This window comes from Ascaphus truei, chromosome 2, assembly GCF_040206685.1.
Source record: "Ascaphus truei isolate aAscTru1 chromosome 2, aAscTru1.hap1, whole genome shotgun sequence".
Classification (NCBI taxonomy): Eukaryota; Metazoa; Chordata; class Amphibia; order Anura; family Ascaphidae; genus Ascaphus; species Ascaphus truei.
In genome coordinates, this window is record NC_134484.1 from 106,520,931 (window position 1) to 106,546,836 (window position 25,906).

The following is a 25,906-nucleotide window of genomic DNA, read 5'->3' on the forward strand; positions in this document are numbered from 1 at the left end:
GGTCTGAGGAACGTAAGGAGACCCGATGGTGGGCTCCCTTATTTGAGGGATACGTGGGGTGGATGGACCGCACACGGTTCTTACTACAGAAAGAGTACGTAGTGGACTATTGGTGGGCGGTGGGGGAATTTACACCGGCCCAGAGGAAGAGGAAGATGCAGGAACGATGGTTTCAGATATGTCAGCATAATATAGAGCCTATGGGGCCTGGGATATTATCTGACCCTGTGGACACAGACGAGCCCCTGTCATGGGTGTTGCCAGGGAGGGCAGGGAATGCAGAGCTGACTAGGAGCAGCCGGGCCGAGAGGGCTATTATAGCCAAGTACAAACACTCGCATGGCCTGGAATACCCATACGTCCCTGAGCCCCTCATGGAGGGAGAAATTGAGTTTAAGATGGGTTCCACTGGTGAGGATAGGGGATATGGCACTGATGAGGAGGAAGGATCAGGGGAAGAAGATTGGGATCCTGGCGGGTTAGATGAGAAGTGTCACCCAGAGGGTTACAGCATTGCTGCTTTAAGCCCAGTGGACCATGCTGTGCGCAAGCCACCATAAGAGGGTATGGTAGTACCAGTAATGGATACTCCAGCAGGGAGTAATCCTAGTTGTTACACATCGACGTTAGGATGTATCTGTTATTGTGATGAAAAGATATGTACTGTAATGTGTGTTGTTATGTTTTGCAGTGCTACCTGAAGGAAGGTTCCGCAAATTTAGATCCCAGCCGGGACGTTGGGTTCCACCAGGGGGAGAATGTAGCCAGGTTTAAAATTGGTGTACATATCTCTTTCTCGTGCTGGCAGTAAACCTGGTAAGTATGCAGGATTGCCAGTAGTCATCATGGAGGTTTTCCCTCACACCCTGGTGAGGTGTCATATGTCCCATAGGAAGTGACAACATGCTGTGTGTCCACGGTTAGTGACATCAGAGATGTGCCTGTTCCTAGGTGATATAAGACACAGCACTGTCTAAAGTTAGTTCAGTTCCTGTTGCTGTGCTGCCTCTGTTCAGTAAGAGGCACATGGAGGTCTGCAACATTGTTGCAGTAGTCTGATGCAGAGCTGTGAGTCTGGCAGCACAAGGTAGAGACAGAGAAGCTGGTGAATCTTCCTTAGGGGAGAGGTGGAAGCAACTCCATTAGAAAAGGAGGAACCTTTCAGAGGGAAGCAGCTGAACAATGGAGGGCTGATTACACCCATTGTGGAGGGCAGCTGGCCCACCATACCAATAAAGATGATCCTGATTAAAGACACTCTCGTGTGCAAGTGTGGAGTTATTGCACAGAGAGAAGCACCACAGAGGAGTTCCTCATCAGACTCATCCCCAAGCGGACGCCGGGATCCTGATGAGGTGGAGGCGCTGCACTGGATATAGGTAGGACTCAGCACACTACCTCAGCTGCCTGTCTGGAGTCCTGTTGCCAACAGGTGCACCACCAGACACGACCATGTAATGGGGACTGGTTAGACCACAGGGGCCAATGTGAGATTGGGTGGGTCAGGCCAGTTCAGAAAACCCGTTACATGTAGATTCTTTTTTCTTCTCATACTGTAATTGTAATCCTTGAATTTTCCAGAGCTACTGTAGTAGGATTGAGATTAATACAGAGGGTCAAGTCAAGTCCGTGTCAGCAGTTGCTCAGACACGACTACTGTAGTAGCCCATATAGTTGTGAAATGGTACCAGTTTTTGGAGTGGCAATATAAAAACAACAAAAGAGCAAAAGAACAATGTGATGTTAATGTTAATCAGTCTTGCATTCTTGAATTATATGGCAACCTTGTATGTGTGCTATACTCCTCCAGTTTTTATGAGACTAATTATTCTGTACAGAGACAACAATCTTTATCTTGCTTTTTTACACCACATTGTCAGGGGGGCATGGATGCTGAAGCTGACACTACTGAAATAGACTCATGAACAGATGAGGCCACGCATCAATGTATGTGTTGTAAAAGTAATGGCAATGGCGTACAGAAATGATCAACAGTGTAGGTATAGGTAAATACTAACACTGGCTAGATGAGTCTATATACACACTAGTGCTTTATGTGAGTGTTTACATTTTATAGCGTTCTAGTTACGTCATGCACCAGAAACAGCCCCTATAGCCTTGATACAACAGGCATAGGCGTCTGCGCTTTCTGGAAATTCACAGTGCGTATGTTCATAATTCTATTTTGACTTTTTTGGCACCCCACCAATTTGAGACCCCCTAAGGGGTATGAGCACTGTATTGATTTCAGTTCAATTTATTCACTACTTTTTTTGGTACCAATCCATTTTTTAGTAATCCTTAATAAAGTATTTTAACATTATAATTATTTTTGTTTGGTCCAGTTTTTCTCTGCTGTACTGCATGTTCAGCAGGGTGCTCTCTCTTCTCAGACTTTGAGTGCATCTTATAGGGCCTTATCTGTATGCACAGTGTCTTTACGTCATACAGTGTTCTTTGTGTTTGAACCGAATACTTTCACCATAATATGAACAACGTCTCATCAAATTTATCTCTATTGGAGGCCCATAAGGCGGTAGTCAGGGGCAATATCATAGGCATAGTCTCATCCAGAAAGAAAGATGAGGCTCAAAAACATTAACGCTCTCAACACAGAGATTCAAGATTAAAGTCAGCTCACAAGCTCAACCATTCATACCGAGTCCTAGCAAACCTCATAGCCCATCGAGGGGAACTAAACACCTGCCTATCTAAAGTGTCGGAGAGACCGATAACATGGATCAAACAAAAATTATTTCAGAAATAAATTTGTACATCTTCTCATGCCACCACTGCTAAATCTCTTCAACTCCATATTAGAAGGGGCAGAGTTACTGAGCAGTATTCTACAGGCCCATATCGGTCACATCCCCAAAGCTGGCAAATATCCCACATGTTGCCCAAGTTACCGGCCGATTTCTCTTATAAGTGTGGATTTAAAAATCTTCTATAAAATATTAGTGAACTGATTAAATGTAGTTCTGCCAGGGCTGGTCCACCCAGACTAAGTTGGTTTTGTCCCAGGCAGACAAGCCGCAGACAACACCAGATGTGCATAGGTCTTGTAGCCAATGCAAAAAAAAACAAAGTCCCAGCTCTCTTGCTCTCTTTCAATGCTGAAAAAGTTCAACAGGCTTGACTGGGAATAAATGAAAGGAACACTCAATCATTTTGGCTTCCAAGGGAACTTCCTGTGGACAGTATTAGCATTGTATACATCTCCTTCAGCCAGTGTGCTCTGTGCGCAGTCACCAAGACATTTCCAGTTAAGGGAGGCAACAGACAGGGATATCCTCTCTCCCCTTCCTATTTACTTTATCTAGAACCACTATCCTTTCACATTAGATCCAACCCGGACATCAAAGGGGTTTCAAACTATAAACAGTTCAAAATCTCACTGTTTGTCAATAATGTCCTCCTCTCTACAACTAAACCCTTCACTTCTCCACCATATCTTTTTCATGAACTTGGGATGTTTAGTAGAATCTTGTGATTCAAAATAGACAATCCCAAATCAGAGGCCCAAAGTATAAACTTGTCACGAGAGGATATAACGTTAATAGACATAAACTTTGATTTTTAAATGGTGCAAAGATGCATCAAAGTACCTTGGAACATACTTGACAAAAGAATATGACACGCTTTACCAGGTTAACTTCCCGGGCCTAATTAAAACCCTTAAGGCAGACCTAGCATGATGGTCCAAATTTAACATCTAATGGATTGGGAGGATAAATGCAGTTTAAATAAACCTCCTACCATGCATCCTCTATTTGTTCCACACACTGCCATTCCCGGTGCTCACCGATGCTATACATGCTTCAATCCCATATAAAAGTGTTAATATGAAACAAGAAACCCCCCTGAGTGAGCAAATCAATTATTTGTTAGCCCAGATCGGTGGGAGGCCTGGCCTTGCCGTGCCTGATCTCATACTACAGGGCAGCCCAATTTAGCTAGACCTTTCCATGATACTTGGGGTCCACCATTATGAGATGGGTGGAGATTTAGGGGGACGAGTTGGCCCCGCTCGACATAGGCTCTCTGCTTTGACAACCAGACTGTCTGTAAGGCGACAAGGTCAAGCTTGCCCACAATTTTCCACACTATAAATCTCTGGTACACAACAAACGGAAGTTTGACCTGTCCACCACAGATTCCACCATGACTTTGCCCCAGGCCTAAGTGTCCAGGTTTTTGAGAACTGGTGTTTGAACTAAGTTCACAGAGCAAGAGATATGGTATGTAATGAAAACACCAATCTTTTGTATTATTAAACGATTCCCACAAGATTCCCAAACACAAGATATTTCAGTATCTCCAGATAAAGGGTTTTGTCCAGAGGTTTTGCCCGTCCCCTCCTCTGACTCCATTCAAGAGGATCTACCTAGAAGCCTTTACCCCAAAAAGATTAACCTGAACCCTCTATAGCTAAATTTTTCTCAACTCTTCCAGGGGAAACACTCATTTCATATTGCAATGGGAGGTTGACCTCAATCAAAACATTAGAGCAGAGAAATGGGGTGGACATTTTTGAAGCTGCTGCCAAAAATTCAATATGTATCTGAAAGAAATGTACTGTGCAGTTGGTATCAGAATATTACACACATGTCAGTGCTAATCCACAAGTGATTATTACTAATTAAAAAATGTTTAACTTAGCATACTATTAAATATTGTGACAATATGATGATCGACCTTAAGGTATAAATCCTGCAGCCTGGTAAACTTTTGTGAAAACTTTTACCTCTTATGTGGTCACAATAAACGATACACACAATAGACAACTGACAGTGAAGTGATTTATATATGTATATACACAAACCAGAGATACTCTTTCAAATTGACACGTATCAATACAAGATACAATTGTCACACATCTTTTGAAACCTGCCCTTCTGAACATTTAGATACATGGGAGTGTTTGGATACTTTATGGTACTAACCAGTTTATTTGTTATAAAACTAATGTTAGATCATTAGAGGTTCCTACTAGATATAATCTGTGTCTTTCATTAATACGGGTTATTCTATTACATTTCTTTATAGCATATACAGGAAGTAGGGTGCTCCAGTGAATACTGAATATAGATAATCTTGATTAAATTGTCCTTAGAGTTGAGACTCTGGATATAGACTCTATTATGGAGTGGGTATATGATAATGTACAGTGTTCGACAAACCTATACATTTGCTCGCCCCGGGCGAGTGGATTTAACCCCCGGGCGAGTAAATATTGGCCCAAGCAGCACACGTTTGGTACTAGGTGGCGAGTAGATTTTTTTGTGTGGCGAGTAGATTTTTTGGTGATTTGTCAACCACTGATAATGTATCAGTAATATAACAGCATAAACACTGCTGAAGAAAACGAACAGGGTAATAAAACTCAACCTGAAGTAAATCTCATTGGAGAAATGCTAACTGAATACTGCGTAGTGAATAAAGGAATAAATCTTACCCACTTCTGAGTCTCCACGAGTCTTATGATGGCGTGTCCAGCCGCAAACGGAGAAATGCAGTAGCAGAAGAAAAAGAGAAGCAGCGCACTGCCAAGGTGATAAAATTGCAAAATATTTTATTTCAAAATAAACATCACCCCAGGGGGTATTGCAGCCTCCTACGCGTTTTGGACAAACAGTCCTTTAACAAGGAGTATACCTTGGCCGTATGCTGCTTCTCTTTTTCTTCTGCATTTGTTTATAGCACCCTAGACTATCACACACTAGTGTGTTTAAATATATACACATTTATGTGTTACCATGTGATCTGAGTTATAAAATACATATATAGGATTGTACACCATTCAATTACACCACTGCGTATATAAAGCACTATTCGTCTTCATTTTAAATAATGTCAATAAAAGTTTGAAGTTTTAGTTAAATATTATTACAGAGGTTGTAGTGGACCATAAAGGAATTTCTTTTTCTAAGTACTGTACACCAGCATACTTTTCCCCCTATACCTTGATTACCTCCCAGGTAGCATACACCTGTCCATTTGTTCATTTTACCAAATTTGAACAAAGTTTTCATATATCTCTTGTATGACATCCAAGATACAGAAAGATAAAGAAAATAACATAGCGTGATACTGTTACAAATTTAAGTAAAAACAACATTGAACCACACACAATCGGAATTGCACACACAAATTCCCTGGTCTTTTGTGCTTTGATCCCGTAGTGTCCAAGGCTGAACTCCCTGCCTAATGCTGTGTAGAGGTGCTGGGGTCGTACGTTCTCCTAGAATCCAGAACAATAGTAAATAAAGCTGCACACCAAATTGAATAACATAAATACTTGCAATGACCGGTGCTCCTGATTCAGGGATATCTGCCTAAAGAATCCAGTATTGTATTGTATGTCTTTATTTATATAGCGCCATTAATGTACATAGCGCTTCACAGTAGTAATACATGTGGTAATCAAATAAATAACAGATATTATAAATAACAGATCATGGGAATAAGTGCTTCAGACATAAACGTAACATTAAGGAAGAGGAGTCCCTGCCCCGAGGAGCTTACAGTCTAATTGGTAGGTAGGGAGAATGTACAGAGACAGTAGGAGGGAGTTCTGGTAAGTGCGTCTGCAGGGGGCCAAGCTTTATGTATCATGTGTTCAGAATATTCACAGTGCTATTCATATGCTTCTTTAAGCAAGTGTGTCTTAAGGTGGGTCTTAAAGGTGGATAGAGAGAGTGCTAGTCGGGTACTGAGGGGAAGGGCATTCCAGAGGTGTGGGGCAGTCAGTGAAAAAGGTTTAAGGCGGAGAGGGCTTTAGATACAAAGGGGGTAGAAAGAAGACATCCTTGAGCAGAACGCAAGAGTCGTGATGGTGCATAGTGAGAAATTAGGGCTGAGATGTAAGGAGGGGCAGAAGAGTGTAAAGCTTTAAAAGTGAGGAGAAGAATGGAGTGTGAGATGTGGGATTTGATCGGAAGCCAGGAGAGGGATTTCATGAGGGGAGATGCTGAGACAGATCTAGCAAAGAGTAGAGTGATTCTGGCAGCAGCGTTTAGGATAGATTGTAGGGGAGACAGGTGAGAGGCAGGAAGGCCGGACAGCAGGAGATTACGATAATAAGAGAATGAGGGCCTGAGTCAGAGTTTTAGCAGTCGAGCAACAGAGGAAAGGGCGTATCTTTGTTATATTGCAGAGGAAAAAGCGACAAGTTTTAGAAATGTTTTGAATGTGAGAGAGGAGTCGAGTGTGACCCCTAGGCAGCGTGCTTGGGCTACTGGGTGAATGATCAAGTCACTAATCAACACTCACAAGTATAACTCACGCTATTCTTCTCTGCCAATGGATTTTAACTCCTTGAACACCTCCTATTCTCTCAGTTGCTCCATTTTCTCACTACCTACAGTATAGTCTCCTAGATCCTCTACAATCTGGTTTCCGCACTGCTCATTCCACTGAAACTACACTCACAAAAATAACTCATGACCTCCATGCAGCTTTGATACTGTGGGCCAGTCTCTTCTCCTTCACATTCTCCATACTCTTGATATCCGTAACAGAGCTCTATATGGGATTTACTCTTATCTCTCCCATTGTACTTTCAGTATCTAGTTTTCTAACTCTTCCTGCTCTGTCGATTTCTCTCTGGGTTTACCTCTGGTGTCTGTTCTGAGACCTTTTCTCTTTTCTCTTCACACACTCTCTCTAGGTGACCATATCATAGTTACATAGTTACATAGTTACATAAATAGTAGATGAGGTTGTAAAAAGACATAAGTCCTTCAAGTCCAACCTATGCTAAATTTAGACAACAGATACTTTATCATATATCTATACTTCCTTATTGATCCAGAGGAAGGCAAACAAAAAACCCCAGTTTCATATCATCCACTGATATCTCATAAGGGGAAAAATAAATTCCTTCCTGACTCCATGAATTGGCAATCGGATTATTCCCTGGATCAACATTCTTTCCATGTTTACTTATTTGGTATAACCCTACATACCTTTCCTTTCTAAAAAGATGTCCAACCTTGTTTTGAACAAATCTATTGTATCTGCCATCACAGTCTCCATGGGTAATTAATTCCACATTTTAACTGCCCTAACTGTAAAGAACTCTTTCCTTTGCCTTGGGTTAAAATATCACCTCTATGCTGATGAAACACAAATTTGCCTTTCAACCCTTGACCTTATACCTGCTATATAGTCTTTTAATGTCTCACCGCTTCAGTATATCATCCTGGATGGTCCTCCGCAGACTCAAACTTAACATGTCAAAGATGGAGCTCCTCATTCTTCCTCACAACTCTGGCCCTACTGCCCTTTTCTACATTACTGTGGCAGTACTATCATACACCCAGTAAACACACTGCCTAGGTATCACATTTGACTCCTCCCTCACATTCACAATGTACTGTTGCTAAATCCTGTCTTTCTTTCCTCTGTAACATTGCAAAGATACACCCTTTCCTCTTTTGCTCTACTGCTAAAACTTTAATGCAAGCCCTTATTCTCTCCCATCCTGACTTTTATAACCTTCTACTGTCAGACCTTACAGCCTCTCACCTGTCTTCCCTACATTCTATTCCATATGCTGCTGCTAGAATCACTTTACTCCTAAATCTGTCTCAACGTCTGCTGAAATCTCTCTCCTGGCTTCCTATTAAATCCCAAATTACTTACAAAATTATCTTCCTCTCTTTAAAGGTTATACACTCTTCTGCCCCTCCTTACATCTCATCCTTAATTTATCACTACACATCTGCTCGACTCTTGCGTTCTACTCAAGGATGTTGTCTGTCTACCCCCTTTTTTTAAAGCCCCCTCCAACCTAAAACCTTTCTCGCTCACTGTCCACACACCTCTGGAATGAGCTTCCCCTCAATATCCGATTGGCACCCTCTCTTTCGTCCCATCAAATTTTGGATCATTTACGAAGTTCTCCTCATTATCTTTAAGGCTCTCGACTCATCTGCTCCTTGAGCAGGGGCATAACAGGAGATTGTATAGTCTCTTGCGCTCTACCCATAATTGTCTCCTGCCCCCTCCTTTCACTACTACTGCTCTCTCTCGCCTTAAACCCTTTTTCCCCACTGCCCATACCTGTGGAACTTCCTCGCACTCTGTATATGCCAAACACCCTCTATCCCTCCACCTTAAAACTCACCTTTTAAATGACGCATTTGAATAGCCTGGATTCATGGCTACTGTCCCACACCCACAGTCGCTCCTGCAAACCTTTGTTGCCAAGCACTGCCATCTACTGCACTTATTCCCTCACCTGCTGTCTCTGTAAATCTCCCAACATACCACTTCGATTTGTAATCTCTCCGGGGCACAAATTTCCTTTTCTATTGTTTAACTTTGTTGCACTTATTGCATTAGAATTCCCTTTACTGTTTTATGCCTCTTTCGTAAAGTGCTGATTACCTATATACATTCTTTTGAGATTATTGACACCTTCTGCCTGCAGGAGTCTAGTGCTTTTCTAGGGTATCTTCTGACAATTTATTTCTTTGTTATCTGTACCATATATTTTTTTTCAAATCTGGTGTCGTTCCGAGATGTCATTCGGGCCCTCGAACTGGCTATATGGCACACCTCCAGTTGTTTTGTTAGGGTGAAAGCTATCTGCTCTTAGAAAGTTATTTCTATCAGTAAGCAAAAGGCATCAGCTGTAATGATTGTCATGGAACTATTATGTTTTGATGTGTCTCCATGCCATATTTGAAGATGGTAGGGAGGGTTGGAAATGTGTAGTTATATCCAAGATGAATCCTTTTCTTGTGGAGGAAGAAGTGTACTTTACACAATCTTCTGGTTTTAATATGTTCACAAAAAATGTCATCCGATTTAGGCCCACACCACAGAGGTCCGTTACTGACTTAATGAGGCATTAACCTAAGTTAATGGGTCACTAAGTGCTAACATGTACTGTGTCTTCAATGTTCACTAACCCATTGTTAAGTGCTGTCATTGGCCTGGAAACAACATTGCCTTAACTATCTCTCTCTCTCTTTCTCTCCTCCTCCTCAAAACCCATATTCAGGATCCGGATGGGAGTAACGCCACCTTTAGGTAACATACAAGAGCCATGTTTTTTTGGAGAGAACGTGAGGCAGTGCCAACTTAAAATTTCATTAACTAAATGAAATCCATGAATAATTAATCGGGGTATATAAATGTGTCCAATCCGTAACATGGAGAGAACCCCAATTAAAGATAGTGCACAGAGCATTCATGTCACAGTAAATAGGCAAGTTTACTGTACCAAGTCACACTCTCTATGCCATAAGTGCCAATATCATAAGGTAGATATGGTGCACCATTTTTGGACTTGTAAACATATCAAAATCTTTTGGGAAAAGTAATAAAATGTATTAGCAGACTGGGAATTGAATTAAAGTCAAACGCTATACTATCATTATTTGGAATATGGATAAGTGGCAGCGGGGGTGGGATCGGGGGGAAGACAAAAAAATGAAATACCAGAAATTGTAGAGATAATCTTAATGACCGCAATAAAATGTATAACAACCCTTTGGATAGAAAATAGGGACCCCAAATATCTGAATCTTGGAGTCAAAGTTAGTAGAATTTTTCAAAATAGATAGTATAGATGCCATATTAGATAATGAGAAACTAAATGTATTGGGAGATGGTCGCCACTGTTCTGGGAACAGTCAAAAAGTTCATGGGAGGAGTGGGAAACGAACCTTAATATAAACTCATAAACAAAAGAATGATAGACCTTTAGGAGACAGTTTTGAACAGTTTAATAGTTAAATGTACTGTATTAATTATTATGTTCAAAGATTGAACCAAGAATATTTACAAATATTGGTTGAATACTATATACTTCGGTCGCAACCACCATCTGGAGGGGAAACCACCAGGTGACAGTCCTACCAAAAACGCAAATAGTGATTGTGTAATTATACAAGAGGTGTACCAATGCCAATTGTGTGATAACTGTGAATGTATGTCAAAGAAAAATTATAACAACTATAACTTTGCAATGCAAATTGACAATGTATAGCTGTGATTTTTGACACCTGGAAAAAACTAATTGAAAATATTTATATATATTTTCAAAATGGCGTTAAGCCTATTCTAATGAGGTAAACAACGCCACTGTTGTTGCATTTAATTTAGCTTTGTGAATGTGTTAACCTCAGGACAAATAACATTAATGATTTTAATAAGATCTCATTATTAGGCCTGAATTAATGGGAACTCGTGGATCTGAGCCATAGCTGTATTTGTTTGTTACAAATGGTTAAATACATTTCTTACTCACATTGATATTGCGTTTTTTTTTTACATCTTTCACACATAAATAATGAATGGGATTGCTCTTATATTGCTAAGAAAGAATTATATATTTATTGTGTGTGTGTGAGTTCAGCAGAACCATTTTCTTTCAGTACTGTATGTGTGAAGCTTATTATTTTGTCTATTTTGTATATTCACACACGGCTTTTATAGCCAGTGACAGTTTATAAGACATTTATATTTGCGCCTATTATCCTGTGATATTTGATCAAGCTTGTTTTCTTTTGTCTGCTTGTCAGCGTTTACCTCTAGTGATTTCTAATCCCACTGACTGAGCATGATTTATTATAATGAATCCCCTAACCTAAAGTAATAATTTTCTCTTATTATATTTATAAAGCATTAGGGAAAAATACTATGAAATATTGATTCACAATAAGGCAGAGATACGTGACTCTACAACACAATCTGGAAATAACTATTCATTGTCATTTAACTGCATTTTTAAATTTGTGTTTGATCAAGCATGGCCTGCAGTTGTCACTATTAAACAGAGGCATCAACACTTTCACATTTCATTTTTATACACATGCTTGTCTCATAATAGGCTTTGTTGGTGGCAGTGATTAGTAGTCACAATGATGCAATACATTTCAATGCAGATTTAAATATCATCGTATGGAGCATTAGTGTTAACACATGAGTATTAATATTGTCTCATCATTTTCACTGCATTCAAATTACATTTACCACACCCACTTCGACTATGATATAAAACTCTAAAGCTACGTCATTTGTTTTTATTAGCCGTGTTTGTGTTGAGTAAGTGCATAAGATTTATTCAAGGCAATTATGCTTAAATTGATTATCTCTTGTGGTTTGCCATCTTAAAAATCACACATAATTTTTTTAATCTGATTTTCCTTTGTACTTTCTTCAAACAGTTAGTGTTTGTTTATTCCTTTTTAGTAGATGTAAGCAAAGTGTGCAAATCTTTGTAGAGCAATAATTTGTAGCCTTAATTACTAAAACAGTAAAGATATAATTGCACCAGCTGAAGGTCACGCTTGTAAATAAACTGAAGCACAGTATATACTACATGGAAGTAGTCTTCGAAACCTATACCGTATCTTGTAGGAAGATTCCTACTAGATTCCCGGAAGGGAAGAAAAGTAAATTAGTAGGAAACATAAATGTGCAGAAAATAATTATGAAAAACACAGGAAGCACTGTTATAAGTGTAGCCTAGTTGTGGATTCTACTGTCAGCACTGCTACTTTTTCAGGATTTAGACCAGAGTGTGATACGGAACAACTGTAACCCAACAACAATTTAACCGTTTGAAGGGTTTATTCAATAACTGATTAACAATAATGGCATCACCCGGTCAGTTAGTCCCGAGGTTTGGTGGTAGTTGGTCACAGTCTATAGGGTGTTTCAGAGGGCTTCCCAGGGTTTTAGTGCATAGTACCTGGGTTCTGAGGTCCGCAGGGCTATAGTGGTGTCTCAGGGTTGTACCAATCAGTTCTCTAGTACTTATAATGCTTGTTGCAGGGCTGATGTGTAATTTTGCGGGGCTCGGCGCAGGGGCTTTCGAGGGGCTTCTTACCGGGTCCGGCACAGCATTTGATAGTTTTATGTAGAATTTATTTTATAGTGAGTATATAACTCGTATTATATCAGTATTCCACTCGAGTATGGGGAAAACCTAATGCAAGTGGGAATCAGTGGATAATAGGGTCAGAGTCTGCCTGTAAAGCTGCTCTGACCGATTCTCCTCACCACTAATACAGTAGGTTGATACCCCTAGAACAGTGATAACAGTTCATCTTTGTTACCTATAATGTGTAGCCTTATCCAGAAATAGAAATATAGATGGATTTATAGTGAATTCATCTTTAAAAGTATTGCTGGCTTATAATAATATAATTATATAGCAAACTATTATTTAGGGAGAATGTGTAGATATGTGTTCCAATATGAAACACATTCGCACATGCATGCCCTTTGGTTTATAAGAGTTATGGCACGACAGAGATTCGATCCAATTATATAAACATATTTATTAGACCAATAACAGAATATAACAATTTACACGGTAATACTACATATAGTTCCTTATAAGGTTTGTGCTTATTACAGGCCTAACAAAACAATACAATACAATACAGTACATCCTACCTAACAATACATTGAGATAAAACACAGATATATACAGATTTACAAGTGCACAAGAATTATGATCATATTTATCTTCACTGAGCTCTCTTCTCCTTCCTCCTGTACTTCACCTTCTCACTCTCTCCAAACTAACTGACAATCTTTTCTAGTTAGTCTTCTCTAGTCTTCTCTTTTCTTTGTATACACTCTCTCTAGGTGACCTAATAACATCTTTTGGGTTTAATTATCACCTCTATGCTGACGACACACAAATATACTTTTCAACACCTGACCTTACACCTGCTGTAAAAACCAACGTTTCTGAATGTCTCTCTGCTATATCATCCTGGATGGCCCTCCGCCGCCTTAAACTCAACATGGCGAAAACAGAGCTCCTTATACTTCCTCCCAAACCTGGCCCTACTACCTCCTTCCACATTACTGCTGGAACTACGATCATTCACCCAGTAGCCCAAGCACGCTGCCTAGGGGTCACACTCGACTCCTCTCTCACATTCGCCCCTCACATTCAAAACATTTCTAAAACCTGTCGCTTTTTCCTCCGCAATATAACAAAGATACGCCCGTTCCTCTGTTGCTCGACTGCTAAAACTCTGACTAAGGCCCTCATTCTCTTCTGTCTTGATTACTGTAACCTCTTGCTGTCCGGCCTTCCTGCCATTCACCTGTCTCCCCTACAATCTATCCTAAACGCTGCTGCCAGAATCACGCTACTCTTTCCTAGATCTGTCTCAGCATCTCCCCTCATGAAATCCCTCTCCTGGCTTCCGATCAAATCCCGCATCTCACACTCCATTCTTCTCCTCACTTTTAAAGCTTTACACTCTTCTGCCCCTCCTTACATCTCAGCCCTAATTTCTCGTTATGCACCATCCAGACTCTTGCGTTCTTCTCAAGGAAGTCTTCTTTCTACCCCCTTTGTATCTAAAGCCCTGTCCTGCCTTAAACCTTTTTCACTGACTGCCCCACACCTCTGGAATGCCCTTCCCCTCAGTACCCGACTAGCACCCTCTCTATCCACCTTTAAGACCCACCTTAAGACACACTTGCTTAAAGAAGCATATGAATAGCACTGTGGATATTCTGAACACGATACATAAAGCTTGGCCCCCTGCAGACGCACTTACCAGAACTCCCTCCTACTGTCTCTGTACGTTCTCCCTACCTAACAATTAGACTGTAAGCTCCTCGGGGCAGGGACTCCTTTTCCTTAATGTTACTTTTATGTCTGAAGCACTTATTCCCATGACCTGTTATTTATATTATCTGTTAATTATTTTATTACCACATGTATTACTACTGTGAAGCGCTATGTACATTAATGGCGGTATATAAATAAAGACATACAATGCAATACAATAGTTGATATGTGTTTTCTAAACACATAGCTCAACCTGTAGGAGGTTTTGATTGGTTGAGGAAGTATGTTCAAAACTAAATTGTGTGTGTGTTGCTTTGAAGATGGTGAGAAACCCCTAGAAATTCCAGATTTATCAATAGATTTTGGACAGGTCAACATACTGAGGGGAAAGAAACAGCTGCTTTTGCGTGGGAATCTAGATGTTAATTCGGAAACCACAGTATTGTTTTGTTGAACTCCCTGATAATCAACAAGAGATGTTTGGACAATTTGTGAAGTAAAGAAGCCATTTGTTGTCAATATCTCTCTCCTGGAATGTTTTTCCAGGTGAAGATAGAGAATCTATTTTAAAAAGACAGTTTATGTATCCAGCATTTAAAAGCATTCCTTTAAGCAATTCTCTCGGGTAACAATCTTGATCCAAGATTATAGTAAAATATGAAAAACCATATGGTTGTTACTCACAAGATAAGGAAACTTCTTGACTCTGTGGCGTGCTTCCAGCAAGTTTATGTCCAGACAAAGGGCCAAGGTAGGGAAAAAAGGCGGTGCACAGCGGCAATAATGGTTGGGCTCAGCACATCAAAAATAGATTAAAAACAATTGATTAAACTGGGTGGAGGCGTGGGTTTCGAATCCCACTTCTGACACCAAAAACTGAAGGAAAATCCGTTATTTCCTCCCCTGGCTTCAGAACCGAGAGGAACCTTTCCTCTGCCAGGTACACTGAAGCCTTGTGACTGGATACTACACCATCTGCACCATTTGCAGCAGGCTTCCCCGGAGAAGCTTTCACGCCCTGCCACTGTTATCTCCGGTCTTTGGTGAACTTCAGGCCTGGAAGACGAACGAAATGAAACGTAACGCAAGCCAGGTTTCAAATCCTTTGTCTCAATTTATTACTCATAGGGTAATGACTTTTATACAGAAAAAAGAAGATATTGGTTAGAGGCGTAACATAGGCGTATCCTAGGTGTAACATAAGCGTATCCTAGGTGTGTCTTGGGCGTAGCTTTGATTAGAGGCGTGATTTAGGGGCAGGACATATTAGTGGCGTGACTTTTGGGACGTGTCTTTTACAATACAAGCAATGTCTGACTACATAGCTTATTCATTGTCTGTTATCAAAAGAGACCTTGAGTCTTTAGCAACTATATTACACTATTTTGCTTCTTGCAGAGAACCATTCTATTATATTCTAACTAAAACATCAGGAAATTGACAACACAAAAGTATCTTAGCAATATCCTTAGCAGGAAGAAAAGAAATGTAATTTAGCAGAAACTGTGTGCATTTAGGAATTATATTTCAGCAAAAGGCTGACTACAGAATCTTAACTAGTTATGACCAGACAAAATGGAAGCTTAACATGAGTGCAGATTCTGGCCTGACATATTGGTCCTAACACTGGGTGACATCAAGGATTGTGGCAACAGTTACTCTGACGCGTTTTGCGCAACATAGCGCTTTGTTAATGAGTATGTGGTTCCTCGTGGTCTCTCCCGTTTTGTAGGCAACCAAAAACTGGACATAAAAACAGAACCAGAAGTGACGCGGCGTGCCTGGGCATGACTTCAGCAGCATGCTCCAACTAATGAGGTGAGCTGGAGGCAATCAGCCAGATGCGCACAGTGACACCCCCAGGATGGAGATCCACAGGGCAGGGGAAACCGCCCACTCCATGGAGAGCCATGAGCGGAACAGGAACTGGAAATGATGCGCGCGTGGTGTGAAGCCAACAAAACAGCCAGATAGACAGGCTGAAGAGGAGGGAACTCGCCAGGCGTGCACAGTGACACCCCCAGGACAGGGGCCAACATTGCAGGGAACATGACACCTTAATAAAACAGAATTAACTCAAATGATGTAACATGAGTAATGCTGTGTTGTGCGAAATGCATCAGAGTAACTGTTGCCACAATCCTTGATGTCACCCAGTTCAATACATTGTTTTTAACCTATTTTTGATGTGCTGAACCCAAACATTATTGCCGCTGTGCACCGCCTTTTCCCCCTATTTTGGGACCTCTATCTATACTTAGAGAGGCCCCACGCGTTCTCCCCTTACCATCCTTTTAATTATTGTGGGGAAGGGAGCGGGGACCTTGTAGGCGCGGGACACCGATGTAACCGCCATGAAGCCGGCCCTGGCCTCCACCTCTAGCAACAATATATGTCCCACAGCATGACTGCCTCCCGGCACTAAACCCTGGCATCTCTGTACACCCAGTTCACCTCTTTAGTTGTTCCTAATTCATTTAACACAGGGCTGTGATTTATAGCCTATGCTGAAGCCACTATTCCTAGCTAAGATTGGCCGTATCCTACCGAGGAGACACTATTCCCTAGTACTGAGTAATTGACCCATTTCAGTGTAAACCCCTCCTAAGAGGTTACTAGCAGGTTAGTGTGTTCTGGGGCCCCTGCTGTGTTGCCAAAGGGATCCTGATGTCACAATGGAGTATTTAGGATAGGAATGTTCTGGAAAGGCAGGTTCATGGAGGACAAGAGGAGAGGAGCCTCTTGGAGAGTAGATAGGGATGTATCCATAAAGCAATAGAACAGACTACGCCCTCCCCCCCCCTTATTTATTATGTTGTAGACAGAGACAGTGACCTTTAAGTTAGGATTCCAGAACATGACAAGCGGAATCCAGCAAGTCCCAGAGAGGGGAAAATGACATGTCACAGAGGGCCCCAGACAGACTTAACTCACAATTGTGTTTTTAAGCATTACCTTTTTTTTATCTTCACAGTATTTTTTTTCCAGTGCGAGTGTCAGTATTTATGTTTTCTCTGGTGATTTTATGAATAGAAGTCAGCCAATTATAGATTGAACTTGATGGACGCATGTCTTTTTCAACTTCATCTACTATGTAACTATAATAAATAAGATCTGCTTTAGAGATGTGCAAATTATTCGACAACATTCCACTTGAATGCAACTTAGTTAAAAAAAAAAAAAAAGGATATTCACATACCTTCATTCAAACGTATGCAATGCCGCTGGCCAACAATATTTGCATATACGAGTCAACCTAACATTCGATTTGTCCAAAAGTTTTCGACCTGGAAATATGGGGGGTATTGAAGCAAGAGTAGGGAGGAACTATTTTACTGGCGCCCGAAATGCTATTTATATATCCCCTCAAACCCACCTTCAAACAACACGTGGAGAGACACTGGTGCACAAAAAGGAGCCCACCTGAGATATACTGTATTCTAATATAGTTACATAGTTACATAGTTACATAGTAGATGAGGTTGAAAAAAGACATAGGTCCATCAAGTTCAACCGATGCTAAATTTAGACAACAGATACTTTATCCTATATCTATACTTACTTATTGATCCAGAGGAAGGCAAACAAAAAACCCCATTAAGGTGAAAAATTAATTCCCTCCTGACTCCAAGAATTGGCAATCGGATTAATCCCTGGATCAACATCCTTCCCATGTACAGCCGCGGCTAAGCTTAATCTAACGTTTACCCGTTTTTTTTCACAGCTTTTTCTTTTTCCGGCCGGAATTGGCCGCGCGCCAGCCGCATCTCACGGTCGCGTGCGGCCGGTTCTCCAATCAGCGCCTAATGGCGCTGAACAATAGAAGCGCCGGAAAAAAACAAAAAATGGCCGCGTCTGCACAGGGTTTTAAATTACCCGCGGTGCAGGCCGCCTGAGAGTAAGTTTAGCCGCAGCTGTATACTTATTTGGTATATCCCTGTATACCTTTCCCATCTAAAAAGATGTCCAACCTTTTTTTGAAGAAATCTATTGTATCTGCCATCACAGTCTCCATGGGTAATGAATTCCACATTTTAACTGCCCTTACTGTAAAGAACCCTTTCTTTTGTTGCTGGTGAAATTTCCTTTCCTCCAACCTTAAGGGATGGCCCGAGTCCTTTGTCCTGCCCTCGGGATTAATAGTTCTTTTGAAAGCTCCTTGTATTGTCCCCGAATATATTTGTATATAGTTATCATATCCCCTCTTAGACGCCTCTTTTCTAATGTAAGTACATCTAATTTAGCTAGCCTCTCCTCATAATTTAGATTGTCCATCCCCTTTATTAATTTCGTGGCTCTTCTCTGCACTCTCTCTAGTTCCATAATGTCTTTTCTTAGGATTGGTGCCCAAAATTGTACTCCATATTCAAGGTGTGGTAAAGGTAATAGGATATGTAAAGTATATTTCAATGATTCCTATTGGCACATATCTCAGGTGTGCCCAGGATTTTAGTAAAATAGGACCTCCTCCTCTTCTTCCCGCTTTTCGTCTCCCCCCTCATCCTGGGTGAATTGAATGCCATGTCGAATGAAACTGTGCAAATCGAGTGTGCGACTTGTGGCCGCTGGCGGAATTGCATATATTCGCTCTAATTTATGTTTACATCTTTTGTATTTGAATATTTCCGAATCTCTAGTCTGCAGTATTTTTCTTGTTGTTGTAAATGTTGTTATTTAATTATTTTGACCTACTCACTTTACTTTAATGTTATTATTATTTATAAAAAATGTTTTACCAGGAAATAATACATTGAGAGTTACCTCTCATTTTCAAGTATGTCAAAAGGTCAGTATTGTAAGATATTGACACCTAATGTATAAGGATGCAAATATTTTAGAAAATCCGACTGCTTGTACCGTGTTAAATCAGCTCACATTTCTGAGCCTGTAGTAGCCTGCCAGTATTGATCACTATTTAAAAAAAATTATACTGTATATACAGTAGTTTGTATTGAAATACTATAACACATTAAGTTAGAGATACAGAAATTCAGTAACACAAAGGTTAGTTAGTATTCATTAAAAACTTTCCATTGCACCATATTATTTTCCAGTAACTATTTGCACTTTTGCCAGGTTTGTGCATTGAGACTTCCACTTTCAGTTCTGTATCTGATGCACAAACAGTAGGCAAAAACTTGTGAGGTAATGTTTATCCGACATTCATTTTCTATAGATCCCCTCTCTGTCCCAATATATTGTCCCTTACTACCCACTTACAGAGGAATGGTTCTGTCAAAGTGAGCTGTCCAGTTATTGATTGTATAGAATGGTTATGAGGTTATAGTAATACATTACTACTAATAATATTATTTTTCCTATGTAGACTTTGGAAACAAACTGGAAAGTAATTCGTGATGAAGGACTCGCTGTGATGGATAAAGCCAAAGGCCTTTTTATTCCCGAAGAGGAAAATCTGAGGGAAAAAGGAGACTGGAGTCAATATACTTTATGGCAACAAGGTAGCTAAAAAAAATCTGAATAGTAACCAAATATAGGAAATAGAGAGACATTTAAATAAAGAGGATGATGAAAAAAATAAACTAGCTGACAATGACTTCCAGGAACGACCACACATACTTGTATAACCATCTGTTGCAGCCCCTTTGGGTAGAATAATAGTTACATTGAATAACAAGGACAAGGTTGTGCTCTTTGGCTGTTGACCTTACATTTATTCATTTACGTATTAACTGTTTTAGAAATGTATATTTATTGAAACATTCAAATCATACACACTATGTTTGCCAAGGACAAAATATTTACTGTTTCAGCATTGAGTAAATAGGTTACATATGTTGCAGTTGTTATTGGTGTTGATATTCATAAGGGGGCCTATACATTATTATGTGTCTGAGTATTACAGCTGATTTATAATTGTATTAAAAACTAGATTTTCAAAGGCTTGATGACACACAAATGAAATTATGCTGAGAATTGGTAGTCTTGATCTCCAATTTATACATGCTAAAATTGATTAAAAATGTTTTTTGATTTTGAGTGAAGACATTATGATACACACACCTATGAGCAAATACTTTTTTTGTAGGAATATATTGTTTTATTTACTTGTTAGAAAAGAGGTGAAGCCATTTGAAGGCGTAAAGCATGTTGGGTGTGTGTGATGTCATTGTACCAGTGACGTCACGTGGTGTGTCTTGGTGTTGAGACGCCACTCAGCAAGTTTACAGGACGCCAAATTGTGGCGGCCCCTGCACCTTCATCCTCCTAACCAATACGTGGATAACTTCCCTATTTGTTTAGACTAGTGTAGTATTGACTTTTATCTTTCCTTCCTTATTCTCGGCTCCCAAAACATCCCAAACTCTCATCTCTTTTCTGCTCGCTGACATAAGAATCTAAAAACCAATGGGTGATAAGGGGGGGATATTTTCTAAGGATTATATACATCATCAAGATAGGAGGCAGATGATGCAGTAGGGGACTGTAACAAGTGCTCACCACAAACTGGACTGAACCGCGAGGCCGAGGTGGGGGAAATAGAAACACCGACCTGGAGCCGCGAAGTCGCGTCCAGAATGCAGATTCATAGTCGTGGGTAGCCGGGTCAGGGTTGGAGAAGTGAGGAATATACTGTAGATATACTCATGATGGTAGGAGAGAGTATGGATTGTTGGGGTCACTAGCCATGGTCGAGCTTTGGAGCGAGGCGGTTGGTCATATATAGGAGCCAGGTTCATGTCAGGAACTGCAAGAAAAGGTATAGAAAAGCAAGGTAGGACAAGACAAAACAGAGTGCTTGCGACCAGCACGACGTCACAAGTGAAATACTATTATGCTCAGCCGATTTGCAGAGGCAATCACTGAGCCTATAAAGGAGGAACAGCCAATCGCTGAAGAGCTGCACAGCAGAAGCTGCAACAAGAATCAGAGCCCTGATTTGTTGCTGGGCGGGGTCTGCACAGCAGGCACTGATGACGAACCAGCAGCATAAAGGGCTGGATTATACTCTTTAGCGGAGCCTGTGCCCGATCCTCACATGGACGCAGTGACAGTAGCACCATTTTAATACAGTTTGTATTCCTTTTTCCCTGTATTTTTTTATTAAATCAAATGCCATGTTAACTTAAGTAGCCCAGTAGCCTTACATTTACTAACAAGGAGAACAAGGTTTTTTTTGTATGATTACATTTGCCACGAAGGAACTCATTTTCTCATTGTTTCTTTTGGTTTCAGTTTTGCATAAGATGTACAAAATGTAAAAAATCTTAACATTTACCAACATCCAGTTTTTTTGCATTGAATAATTATTGATGTAATAATTAGTTTTGCCAAATTCCATCATGCTGTGATGTTTCCCCTATATACACTACACTATATACACACTCCGACGCCTTAAACTCAACATGGCTAAAACAGAGCTCCTCATACTTCCTCCCAAACCTGGCCCTACTACCTCCTTCCACATTACTGTTGGAACTACAATCATTCACCCAGTAGCCCAAGCACGCTGCCTAGGGGTGACACTCAACTTCTCTCACATTCGCCCCTCACATTCAAAACATTTCTAAAACTTGTCGCTTTTTCCTCCGCAATATAACTAAGATACGCCCTTTCCTCTGTTGTTCGACTGCTAAAACTCTGACTCAGGCCCTCATTCTCTCCCGTCTTGATTACTGTAACCTCCTGCTGTCCGGCCTTCCTGCCTCTCACCTGTCTCCCCTACAATCTATCCTAAATGCTGCTGCCAGAATCACTCTACTCTTTCCTAGATCTGTCTCAGCATCTCCCCTCCTGAAATCCCTCTCCTGGCTTCCGATCAAATCCCGCATCTCACACTCCATTCTTCTCCTCACTTTTAAAGCTTTACATTCTTCTGCCCCTCCTTACATCTCATCCCTAATTTCTCGGTATGCACCATCCAGACTCTTGCGTTCTTCTCAAGGATGTCTTCTTTCTACCCCCTTTGTATCTAAAGCCCTCTCCCGCCTTAAACCTTTTTCACTGACTGCCCCACACCTCTGGAATGCCCTTCCCCTCAGTACCCGACTAGCACCCTCTCTATCCACCTTTAAGACCCACCTTAAGACACACTTGCTTAAAGAAGCATATGAATAGCACTGTGGATATTCTAAACACGATACATAATGCTTGGCCCCCTGCAGACGCACTTACCAGAACTCCCTCCTACTGTCTCTGTACGTTCTCCCTACCTACCAATTAGACTGTAAGCTCCTCGGGGCAGGGACTCCTCTTCCGAAATGTTACTTTTATGTCTAAAGCACTTATTCCCATGATCTGTTATTTATATTATCTGTTATTTATTTGATTACCACATGTATTACTACTGTGAAGCGCTATGTACACTAATGGCGCTATATAAATAAAGACATACAATACAATACAATAGCTCGTTCTCTCAATTACATTACTACTTATCAGTTTGTCAAGTTGCGTTCTTTTTTGTTTCATTTTTGTTTATACCAGTCTTTCTTTTTCTGCCAGGTCGAAAAAATGAAAATGCGTGTAAAGCTGCCCCCAGAACATGTGCTTTGCTAGAAAGATTTCCTGAATCAACTGAATGTAGGAGGGGACAGGTATAGTAAGACGCATTCCAGATTAAATAAACGATCACAGATGGTTCAAAGAATCTAGCGATTGAGTTAAATCTGGAAAAGTACAATTACAATCAAGGAGTTATATTTTAGGCACATTTTATTAGCTTTGTGGCACTCTGATTTGAAAACAAGTTCATCAAGTTTACACCAGTTAAAATATAAAACATGCATTAATTATGCATATACAGTGGCGGCCGCCTTTACTCTCCTGTGGCCGTTTCCCCGCGATTTTTGAAATCGCGGGCAGATGCGGGCCGTTTTCGGCCGTTTTGGGCGCCGCGGGTGCTTTCAATGTTAAACGCCATTAGCGCTTATCGTCAATGCGGCTGACGCGTGGGAGACTCCGTGACAAACGGAGAACATCCCTGCATTTTTACGGGTAAGTAGGAGGTTAAAAGGGGCCGCGGCTGTAGGTACATAGCAGATGAAGTTTAAAAAAAAAGACATATGTCCATTGAGTTCAACCTGCAGAATGTTACATTTAGACGACAGATACTCATCATATATTTGTATTTACAGTATATTGATTCAAAATGAGGCAAACAAAAAAAAAACAGTGAAATATTATTTAATGATGTCTCTTAAGGGAAAAATACATTTTCCTACCTCCAATCAAGGCAATCAGACTTCTCCCTGGATCAACTTCCCTTGTTTACTTATTTGATATATCCCTATATACTTTTCCTTTCTAAAAAGACGTCTAACCTTTTCTTAAAGATATCTATTGCATCTACCATCACAGTCTCCATAGGTAATGAATTCCATGTTTTAACTGCCCTTACTGTAAATAACCCTTTCCTTTGATGCTGGTGGGATCGTCTTTCCGCCAATCTTGAGGAATGACCCTGTGTCCTTTGTACTGCCCTTTGGGATGAATAGTTCTCTTGAAAAATATGTGTAAATAGTTATCATATCGCCTCTTAAATGTCTCTTTTCTAATGTAAACAATCTAATTTAGCTTGCCTTTTCTCATAAGTCAGACCTTCTATCCACTTTATTAATTTGGTAGCTCTTGTCTGTACTTTTTCCATTTTTATAATGATTTATGGAGTGTGGCCAAAACTGTACTCCATATTCAAGGTGTGGTCTTACTAAGGATTTATATAGTGGTAAAATTATTGTTTCTTCCCTTCCACCCATTCCCTATTTTTATACAAGATAATATCTTATTTGCCTTTGCAGTTACTGTGTGACATTGAGCACTATTACTAAACCTGCTGTCCACAAGCATTCTTAAATCCTTCTCCATCAATGATTGACATATTTTGTAACATTTTGTTTGTAATTAGCCTGTTTATTCTTGCTTCCCAAATGCATAATCTTACATTTATCTGTATTCAACTTTATCTGCCATTTACCTCCCCAAGTTTCTAGTTGATCAAAGTCCTCATTGAGACAAATTACATCCTGCTCTGATTTTACTACCTTACATAATTTAGTGTCCTCAGCAAAGCTTGAGACTTTGCTCTTTTTGCCAACCTCAAGGTCATTAATAAACAAGCAGTGGCCCTAGCATCAAACCGTGAGATACTCCCCTTATCAGATTAACCGAACCGTAAAAGTTCAATTTATGACAACTCACTACTGTCCACCCTTCAACCAGTTTTCGATCCAGGTGCAAATATTTGTAACCAGGTCAATTTCCTTTGTTTTGTACACTAACCTTGTGTGGCGCTGTATCAAAAATTGATGTTAGGCTTGCATGTCTGCAGTTCCCTGGCTTTGATCTAGCTTCCTTTTTAAATATAGGCACCATGTCATCCTTATGCCAATCTTGTGGTGTCAAAACTGTGGAAATGAAGTCCTTCAATATTAAATGTAACGGTTCTGCTATTACTGAATGTGGCTCCTTAAGAACCTCTGCATTATGCCATCAGGGCCAGGCACCTTATTCACCCTAGTTTTTTCAAGTCGCCTTTACATTTTTCCTTTGCCTGCCTATCACACACTGAAACGGTATTATATTCTCTTTTCTAATCTTTTTGTTATTAATGTACTTCAATAATTTTTGGGGTTAATCTCACTTTTTATTGCAAGCCTTGTTTTTGTTTTCCTTTTGTAACCTTTGTTCTGATGTGATGCCTCTGACTTTAAGACACTAAGTGCCTGTCTCTTTCTTTCCATTTTTTCCCCTACCTATTTATTTAGCCACATTGCTTTAGACTTGTTCTTTTATATTTGTTACCCATGGTTACACACCAATAAATGTACTTATCCAACAATGTTAGAGACTTCCCATTTTTCTAAAATGTGCCTTTCTAAAATGTCTTTGTTGATTCCTTTTAATATGGGTTTTGATTATTTATTTCAAATGAGACCATGTTATGATCACTGTTTCACAAATGTTTGCTGACATGAATATTTGTTATTACTTCTACATGGTTGGCGATTACCAAGTCCGGTAATGCCCCTTTTCTGGTTGATTGCTCAATAATTTGAGTCACGTAATTGTCTTTTAGCACCCTCAGTGGTCTGGATTTTTAAAATCACCCATTATTAAAACATAACTAGTTTTACAGTCTTTTCTATTTCAACAATGTTTCCTCAATCTCACAGATACTTTTTTATAGCATATCCCTATAAACATTTTTTTTTGTACTTTTACCTCCACTGAAAATTTCTATCCACAGAATATCTACATTTTTATCAATCGCTTCATAAATATCTTCTCTTATAATAGGTTTTACATATGGTTTAACATATAAACCTAGTTCACTACCTCTTCAATTACTTGATCCCTCTAAAAAATGGGAATAACCTCCCT

At 40.1% G+C, this 25,906-nt stretch overlaps 1 protein-coding gene across 8 annotated transcripts in view; it reads left to right on the forward strand.

The window, feature by feature from the left end:
• ASPH (aspartate beta-hydroxylase) overlaps positions 1–25,906 on the forward strand; it is a 232,228-nt gene that overhangs the window by 185,907 nt on the left and 20,415 nt on the right. For 7 of the 8 annotated variants that reach the window (XM_075584049.1, XM_075584047.1, XM_075584043.1 and 4 more), the window contains 2 exons: positions 19,890–20,025; positions 23,030–23,121. In XM_075584049.1, coding sequence (XP_075440164.1) covers positions 19,890–20,025; positions 23,030–23,121 — 228 coding nt within the window. Of the gene's footprint in view, positions 1–10,015; positions 10,064–19,889; positions 20,026–23,029; positions 23,122–25,906 lie in introns of those variants that run through there. The other variant, XM_075584046.1, reaches the window with a different exon arrangement.